Source organism: Dendropsophus ebraccatus, chromosome 10 (genome assembly GCF_027789765.1).
Source record: "Dendropsophus ebraccatus isolate aDenEbr1 chromosome 10, aDenEbr1.pat, whole genome shotgun sequence".
NCBI classification, from domain to species: domain Eukaryota; kingdom Metazoa; phylum Chordata; class Amphibia; order Anura; family Hylidae; genus Dendropsophus; species Dendropsophus ebraccatus.
The window spans coordinates 75,757,997-75,767,343 of NC_091463.1; the positions used below are offsets into that span (position 1 = coordinate 75,757,997).

Here is a 9,347-nt window from a genome sequence, read left to right on the forward strand (position 1 = left end):
TTTACTCTAGACCAAGAGAAGCTCTTTGTGGCTATTCTCTCTTATGGATTCTAAATCAGGATATTAAACAAAGGAAAGTTCCTGTAATAACTTAATATCACTTAATAACATGTTTTAAAATATTTCTTCAAACCGGAAAATCACTGCAATAAATTATTTTTCCTCCTCAGGAAAAATTGAAACCAAACAGTGAATTTACCATGAAGAATTTACTGGCCTGCATCCTCCAGATCTTTTTTGCCGGAGTAGAAACGATCAGCACAACCACAACCTACTGTCTTTTGTTACTTCTGAAATACCCAGACATTCGTGGTAAGAAATGTACATGTCTGTCTTTTTTGTAAAGATCTAACGATGTCAAGATAATTGGGTAATTTTCTGGTATCTGATAAAGGTTCTTTGGGAACTCTTTGGAAAATACATTTTGCTTCTCTGGAGGTTAGGTGATCGTTCCTCCATCTTATGGTACATTCACACGTACCTGATCCGCAGCGGATTTCTTGTTGCATATTTGTAGCGAGATCCGCTTCGGATCCCTGCCCAGTAAACATGTACATTCCGCTGCAAGTTTGTTCGCAGCCCTCCCCGTTAACCCCCCGGCCGCCAGAGCCTATACTTCACCTGGTCCCCGCTCCGGCTTGCTTCGGGGCTCTTGGCGTCTTCACGTCCTGCTAAGCCAATTAGTGCACTGCAGCAAGGCAGCGCACTGATTGGCTGAGCAGGACGTCCTGAGAACCCCCGAAGCAAGCCGGAGTGGGGACCAGGTGAAGTATAGGCTCCGGCGGCCGGGGGTTTAACGGGGCGGGCTGCGGGTAAACTCGCAGCAGGATGTGCATCCTGCTGCGAGTTTGTCTGCCCATAGAGTTTATTGGGCAGGGATCCACAGCGGGTCTCCCTGCAAATTTGCAGCGAGAAATCCGCTGCGGATCTGGTACGTGTGAACTTACCCTTAAAAGGCAATTATTTAGCTAAGCTGAGGTCCCATAACCAATTGTTCTGCGTAAAAGTTTATTCTGGGCTACCTTGAGGTCAAGTGACATTTCTATCTTATCCCATAGTTATAGAGCAAAAATTAAATCATAATCTATTATGTAACACCAATGCCATTTTACCAGGTTTGGCCAAAAAGAACTCACTAAAGTTTTTCTTACTCCAAACCAAAGTTTTCCTTAAGTTCAGACAGAAACAGGGTTGGGCAGATTTGGTTTGCTCATCTCTACCCAAGATCCTAGCTCTAACTAGTGACCTGCCTATATACAGTATATATGTACAGTATATACTAATGAAACTTATTAATGAAATAAAAAATAAAGGAATAACAAATCATATTATACATTTATATATATATATATATATATATATATATATATATATATATATATATATCATTTTATTTTCCAGATAGAGTGCAAAAGGAGATTGATCAAGTAATTGGCCGAAATCGTAGCCCAACGATGCATGACAAGACCCATATGCCTTACATGAAAGCAGTGATCCATGAAATGCAAAGATTCATAGATCTCGCATCAATGGGTCTCCCAAGAAGAACTATAAACGAGGTCAAGATAAAAGGGTACACTCTACCAAAGGTACAAAAGTAAAGTTACCCTAATTTGACATATCAGAGCTCTAAATCCCTTGCAAAGCTGAAGAGTTAGATTATAACATTCTTTATTGCCCGCACTCCCCATTAAAAACACATTAGGGGTTTAGTGTGCAAACTCTTTATGCAATAAATTCCCGAGCTGGGGCATAAATGTGTGGAGCTATGTATTAGAAAATGAAGAAATGCTCTAGTGTTAAAAAGGTGACCATTTCCTTTTAGAGAAACATGTCGGCTCTACACTATATCATGCTCAGAGCTTCAGACGTGGGCAGATAAGTGATAGAGAGCTAAACAGATAATATCTTTCTCCCAGCTGATGGCTGTTTGTAAAGTAATAAAATCATGTTCCCCTTCCAAGTGTCATAGAGGCCTGGCTGAGCTGCAGCATGCACACCTCCTCAAGTTTAATGTTTACCCTAATCATGCAGAATACAAGGGGAACATTTTAAAAATTACAATGAAAGGTAGCAGGGAAAAAGCAGAGGAGAAGGGTGCTTCTGGGTGTAGTAAGCCAGATCACTCAGGGGAGGGGGTGAGGTGTCAGGGGTTTAGACACACTCACCTTGTTAGGTTGTGCATATACCAGGCACAACTCTATAGCAAAGCTTCCAATGTAACACCTCAGCTCAGTGAGAGACATCCACACCAGGTGTAGATGACATTAAGCCAATGCAAAATCCACTTGGACCTAGTGGGGAGTTGATCCTCCCAAGACTTGCCAAGCACAGGTGTGGAAAGTGGTGAGAGGATTTACTCCCCAATAGGTTCAAGTGGGTTTTGCATTGGAATCCCAAGTTAGGGCACTCCCAAGAATAAAACTCCAGAATTGCAAACAAAATGTAGCTGTTTTTATTATGAGAATAAAAACAAGTAGACTATGTAAAAACAATGCAGATTTGTTTGTCAGATCAAGATATCTCCTGATCAGTTAAGGTCTGAACACTCAGACCCTGATCAATCAAAACTTTTAATATATCTCTATGCTATATCAAAAGTTTCTTCTAATGACAGTGGCCTTTTAAGGACTGGAGATCCTAAAACCCTCAAAAATAGATTGCCACAGCATAAGACAGAGGCTCAATCATCTTTTACTTTTCTAGGCTGGGTTCACACTACTGTACGTATATTTAAGTCAGTATTGTGGTCCTCATATTGCAACCAAAACCAGGAGTGGATTAAAAACACAGAAAGGATCTGTTCACATAATGTTGCAATATTTGCTGTTATTTTAAAACAACGGCTGTTGTATTGAAATAATGGCCGTTATTTACTGTTATATGTCGGCCATCCACTCAATTTCAACATTGTGTGAACAGATCCTTTCTGTGTTTTTAATCCACTCCTGGTTTTGGTTGCAATAAGAGGCCACAATACTGACTAAAATATATGTAGTGTGAACCCAGCCCTAATTTGTATCTTTTCAGGATATCGACGTGTTCCCAATGATAACCTCTGTGCTCAAAGATCCTACCTGTTTCAAGTATCCAAAAGAATTCAACCCAGAAAATTTCCTCAATGAGAAAGGGGAATTTCAGCAGAATAAAGCATTCATGCCTACGGCTGCAGGTAGGAGCCCATATGTGTGGTCATGTCAATGGTTAACACGAAACTTTATAGAGAAGGGAGGTCTAATTGAAAAGGGTTTTATCTCAGTTACTGCTTAATTTTTTTAGGAGGACTGGCTGTACCTAGCCTGCTCTGGTGGTTCTTCCATTCTTGGTAGACATGTTCAATGTAAAATATTAGAGTACAACCCTGATACTCATCAACAACAACATTTATTGTGCTGTCAGACACAGTTTTAGGACAGGTCACCTGATGTAACCTTTTAGGTGCTTCACAGGATTATAATTACCCAGGAGGTGAAGTTACAGGGTTCGTAAAAACCTTTTGAAGTTTGACGCAGGCACAAACTAAATTTTTAGCAAAGTTCGTAAAGAATCTCGGTTTGGGAAGTTTGGTTTGCTCATCTCTGGTGGTAATTCAGGAGCTGCAGATGTTAATAGTAGGAACTAGGACATTGCAGTACCTCTGCGCCACTTGTTACAGGTCTGGGAGTGGTAGTTAGCTCTCCCTGGGACCCAACAAGCCCTTTAAAGTATTCTTAAAAAATAAATAAAGAAATAAAGAAATAAAAAAATTATATATATATATATATATATATATATATATATATATATATATATATACTGTGTGGTTTTAGTTATTTTAACTGAAAAAAAAGGTTCTGTTTCACATAATCTAAACAGAAAAGTTATGTTATCTCAAATAGTAAAATAAAAGTGTCATTTAAGATACTTTTGAAATTTTTACTATTCTTACACTTCCTAGGAAAAAGGACTTGCCTCGGGGAAGCCTTGGTTCGGATGGAGCTGTTCTTGTTCCTAGTCACCATCCTGCAACATTTTGACTTAAAATCTCAGATACCTATAGAAGAACTTGACATTTCTCCAAATGTAACTGGACTAGGGAATGTTCCTAAACTTTATAATATTGCCTTTATTCCACGTTAATAAAATGCATTAAAAGTCTGTGGTTTATTTTGAAAGTTTAAACTAATTTGGTAAGGCTTTGTTTATTTATATTATCACATATAATACAATAAAATAATCATTTAATCCAATGGTCTGTCATTTTTAATTGTAAACCACAAACTGAAATATTCTGCTACTCTGGGACTCCCAGCGCAATATTTAGATAGCAACACATATATTTAAAAGAGAAGTCCGGTGAAAAATTTTATTAAAGTATTGTATTGCCCCCTAAAAGTTATACAAATCACCAATATACACTTATTACTGGAAATGTTTTTAAAGTGCTTTTTTCCCTGCTTTTACTACTGCATCAAGGCTTCACTTCCTGGATAACATGGTGATGTCACTTCCTGGATAAAATGGTGATGTCATTACCCAACTGCCAGAGCTGTGCGGGCTGTGGCTGCTGGAGAGGATGATGGCAGGGGGACACTGAGGGACACAGGGCACTGGAGGGACACTGGGCATCCCTCTGCTATCATCCTCTCCAGCAGCCACAGCCCGCACAGCTCTGGGAGTCGGGTCTTGACCTCACCATGTTATCCAGGAAGTGAAGCCTTGATGCAGTAGTAAGTGTAGGGTAAAAAGGAACTTTATGTGCATTTCCCGTAATAAGTGTATATTGGTGATTTGTACAACTTTCGGGAGGCAATACAATACTTTGATAAAACATTTGCCAGACTTCTCCTTTACTGTTTTGATCAACCAATTCTATTTTCCTTTAGTAATTTGGTGGCTGCCTGGCTTATTTTTGACTGCTGATACCGGCAAACATGTATCCTTGTATGGCAGCTTGCATTTACTTTGTAATTTAAATTGTATTGTGTATTGCTCCCAGCATTGAGAAAATTTCAGGGTGACCAGTCTGGGTTGAGGGGGAGGGCAGGGTGACCAATCTGCGGTGAGGGGGTGACATAATAACCAGTCAGGGGGTAGCAGGTTGACTAGTCTGAGGTGAGGGTGGGTCAAGGGGACTAGTCTTGGGTGCGGGGAGGCAGAGTGACCAGTGTAAGGTGAAGGATGGCAGGAAAAAAATGTTTGAAGTAAGGAGGAAAAGGATGACTAGACTGGGGTGAAGGGGTGATAGGATAAGCAGTCTTGGGCAAGGGGATGGCAGAATGACCAGTGTTAGGTAAAGGATGGCAAACTGATCTAGCTGAAATATTTATCCCAAATTGTAAACACCACCTTAGTGCTACCATAGTTATAGTACAGGGGTTCTTAAAGGACAACTTCCATGAAAAACTTTTTCCCAGTAATTGAAGCACATTACTAAGTTATATAACTGTGTAATGTGCTTCAATCACCTATCTGCCCCCCCTTCCTTATCTTTTCCCCCCTCCACCCCCACCAGGAAGTGTAGAAAACTCACATATACCTAATTTCTGTCATCACCAGTTTCTTCTCTCAGCTCCTTCTTGTGACGATGAGTCATCAGCAGGAGGGCTGGGCTAGCTCCTGTACACCAGCCTCCCCCTCTCCCTGTCTTCTTAGGTGACTCAGCTTGCTCAGCTCCCATTGGCTGAGCAACTGCAAGCAAATTGAGTCCATGTCACTTGCTTATCTTCCCTCGTGACAGACTCCCGGCACATAGGCGGCTCCCCCCTCCTCTCATACTCTCTCCTGCTGCCGAGTGGACTCAGTGAGTGAATGAGTCATGTCACTAGGGAAGATAAGCAAGTGACATGGACTCAGATGGCTTGCAGTTGCTCAACCAATATAGAAGTATAGAAGTATACTGTATATAGTAGTGTATATAGTTCATTAATATGTTATGGTTAGTAGTACCTGAAAACATTGTGGGGGATGTATTGTAGATATAGATTGTATAGGTTGTTACTGGGGAGGAATGAGTTTGGTTAGTAATGTTTTGTTACATTTTATTAGTTTGTTCAGTTAAATGGTAATCTTTCGCATTTAGTTTTTTCTATAATAAAAATTTTAATAACAGGGCAATCAAGTTAGTTAGTTGTCCATTTATCATCATAGTTGTTGGAGTAGTGCTGGCTCCTGGTGATGGCTTCATATAGCGACTGTTGTCTCAGCAGTGGTGGTGTCTTCCCCCTAGTTCAGATATAGGAGACAGAGATAGATCTGAGGGACCTACTGCTTCCAACCAAGACTGCATGATCCTGACTTGCAAAGATGGGGCTGCGCAATGGTAGCTGCAGCTTTTGTTGTTTACAGGGAAGAAGTGGCATGGTAGTCCAGGTTCTTCCAGGCAAGGGGGTGGTGGCTTACATGTGCTGACATACACTATAGATGTTGTAGCTGTGTTTGAACCCAAACCCAAACCTGACTCACTTTATGGTCACAGATGTTAAAGATTGCTTTATGGTCTTTGCCATTACTGACACGGAAAACAGGCAGGACGACAGGAGATGGGACAGAGAAAACGTCTTGCCCTTGGCATGGATTGGTGTTAGCACTGCTTTGTTAGGATGATTACTGGCTCTGGGATTGACTGACTGCTGTGAAGCTGAAACTTTGAGGGATCCATTCCACAATAATGGCCTGGCTAGTACTCACCTGACCCCTGGGTGTTACTGGAAGCTGCAACCTTCGTCCAAGACTGTTAAGATGGCCACCACTACGATCCCATGTTGCACCACTTCTACCTTCTTGACTGCTACCTCTCCCGCTGTCACTGGCCAAACCCTGAAAAGGGCCAGACTTCTTTAGACACTTTGACATGTGAGGTCAAAGGGTGCTTGAAGGGTGATTGGAATGTGTTAAATGGTTTATTTCGAAGGGATAGGGTGTGTTACATCATCATAACAGGATGAGGTGCTAGAGGCACCCGATGAGCTGCCTGAAAACTGGCCTCAAGTTAACCTAGTAGTCCAGAGTGTTGTGACCTCCATTCGGCTTTGCTGCTGCAGTAACAAATGAGGGATGAGGGTTTACGTAATGTGCAGTGGGCATAAAAAAAATTAAAACAATAAAAATAAAACTTGACTGGAAACAGTCTGACACAATACAAGATTTTTAAATAGAAGTTAATTAGAAGTCTCTGGCACTTTCTGGCTCTAGTTGATTTTTTTTAATTTTTTTTTTTTTTTGCTGTTGTACCCCTTTAATAGATTTGCACTTTCTTGAAGAATAGAAACATGCCGACACACCTCTTGTATTCAGTGAACCTACTGAGTTCAGTACATTTTGTTTTGCTGTCTGGTCCTGCCTACAGTCTATATACCAATATGCAGTGAGCCAAGTCAGATGCCATTCTATTTAATCATATGATTGTTATATTCCTCTGCGGTGCTCCTCCTGTGTTTTTTTAGACTTGTGTATACAAGGATTCTACAGTCTGAAGCTGAACAGTATTTGCTGAGCTTCTCTGATTACAAACACTAACTTGTAATGGATTTACCACAAGATTCAACACTTTTACTTGTCTTGTGTATCTCCTGCTTTATCTTGTATCTAAGTCTAAATTCTTTTGGGGGTCGTAGGAATCTTCCTCCTGGACCAACGCCTCTCCCACTGCTAGGCAATGCCTTGGATATTGGAGGAGATATGATGGATTCTCTGATGAAAGTGAGTACCTTCAATAGGAAATGTTTTAATTACCACTGTTTTTCCGGGGCCATAGCAGCAAAAAGTTAGATACAATACCATTATTTTTTGATTACAAGACACACTTTTGGTCTTTGGAAAGAGTTGAACTCCCTAAGAGTTATACTCCCCGTTATCTGGTCGGCTGCCATATGCGTTTTATGTGTTGGTGTAGGTGGTAGTGAGGAGTGTAAGAGAAATTGCTCCATGTTTTACTGTGTCTGCGAGTCTTCTGAGGCTACCTCTATTTTCTTGGTTCTCACTGAGATGGGAGAACTCCACGGGCAGTGATAAGCTGAGTAGGCTGTTTTTTTTTTACTTGAGAGTGACAGCCCACTCTCAGTCAGCCAGTGATTCGGCGAGTGGACTGTCACTCTCCAGCTCTGCTAATCACTGACTGATTTGATGGGACAGGGCCACTGCTATTGATTGCCTGAGTGGGCTGGCACTCTTGTCTCTACATCGCTGTTCCGTCTCAGTAATTGATTGGCTGAACGGGCTGGAGATGGCTGAAGACACTGGAGACACGGAGGAGGACACCGGGGAGCGCAGAACTTGTCTAGTCGTGGTTGTCAGTGGTTACAAGCTCGTGAGAGAGATCTATTTGGACAAAGGTGATGATTACCTAAATCGGGGAAGTTTGCCTATTTTTGATGACTGTTACAAAAACTATGGTGAGTTAAAAAGTTATAATGGCCTTTAACTGTTTATAGACCTTTTGTGCTCAAGGTGACAAATTACTTTTTACTTTAGAAATGATTGGGTACATTCATGTTAACTAAGACAACAAATGCTTGACATCTACTAGATTTAGTACTATGGACTTACCATGGTACTTAAAACTGCTGAATGCTTACCTAATATGCAAAAGAACACTGCAGAGACACCATCACGTGTCTCAATGTCAATGAACTAGCCAGACCTTCCTCCGAGAAGGACCAACCAAGCCAAGGAATGTATCCAATCAAAGAAACTACCCAAGCAAGGTATCCATCAACAGACAGCTGTTTTTGGGTATTTGCCCCTCATTGTTGCTGCAGTGTTCTGGTTGATCTCCCTGAGGTCAACCAGCATCCTTTTGAATGCTTACGTAAGACTGAGCTATCGTTTACAAGAAGGGATGTAACCATGATGACCATTCTTACAGTGCAAAAATTACAGTGTCTACCATGTGTAATTTTTATCCATAGATTCCCATTTACCATGTTTTTCCATTTGAAACTTTCTGGAAACAATGGTTGACATACTGTAGGACTCTGGGGGAAAAAAAAAACAATTTTTTTTTAATATTTTTTAGGTATATTATTTACCAACAATATGGAAAGGTGGAGGGAGCTGAGGCGCTTTTCTCTCTCTGCCTTACAGGATTTTGGCCTTGGCAAAAAGAGCACTGAGGATCGGATCCCCCCCCCCGGAAGGTAATGTATACATTACCTATTACGATCGTCACGGTCCTCTTCTCCCGGGCGGCAATCAATGGCCAGGGTGCTGTCCCGTCCAAGTCAGTCAGTAAATGCCTAAGTGGGCTGTCACTCATTAGATTATGTGAGACTGTGTAAGTTTCCCTGTTGGTGAGTTGTTGTTTTTTTTTTCTTACCTTACTCAGCTGTGGTTCGTTTTAACTTATTTACTTTTTTGGTGTTCTGCCT

The 9,347-nt window shown here is 41.1% G+C and overlaps 1 protein-coding gene across 5 annotated transcripts in view; it reads left to right on the top strand.

The window, feature by feature from the left end:
- LOC138766078 (cytochrome P450 2A10-like) overlaps positions 1-4,180 on the top strand; it is a 28,925-nt gene extending 24,745 nt beyond the window's left edge. For all 5 annotated transcript variants that reach the window (XM_069943416.1, XM_069943413.1, XM_069943414.1 and 2 more), the window contains 4 exons: positions 171-312; positions 1,402-1,589; positions 3,031-3,172; positions 3,938-4,180. In XM_069943416.1, the coding sequence (XP_069799517.1) occupies positions 171-312; positions 1,402-1,589; positions 3,031-3,172; positions 3,938-4,119 (654 nt within the window). In that variant the 3' untranslated portion in view covers positions 4,120-4,180. The remainder of the gene's footprint in view (positions 1-170; positions 313-1,401; positions 1,590-3,030; positions 3,173-3,937) is intronic.
- The last annotated feature ends 5,167 nt before the right edge of the window (positions 4,181-9,347 follow it).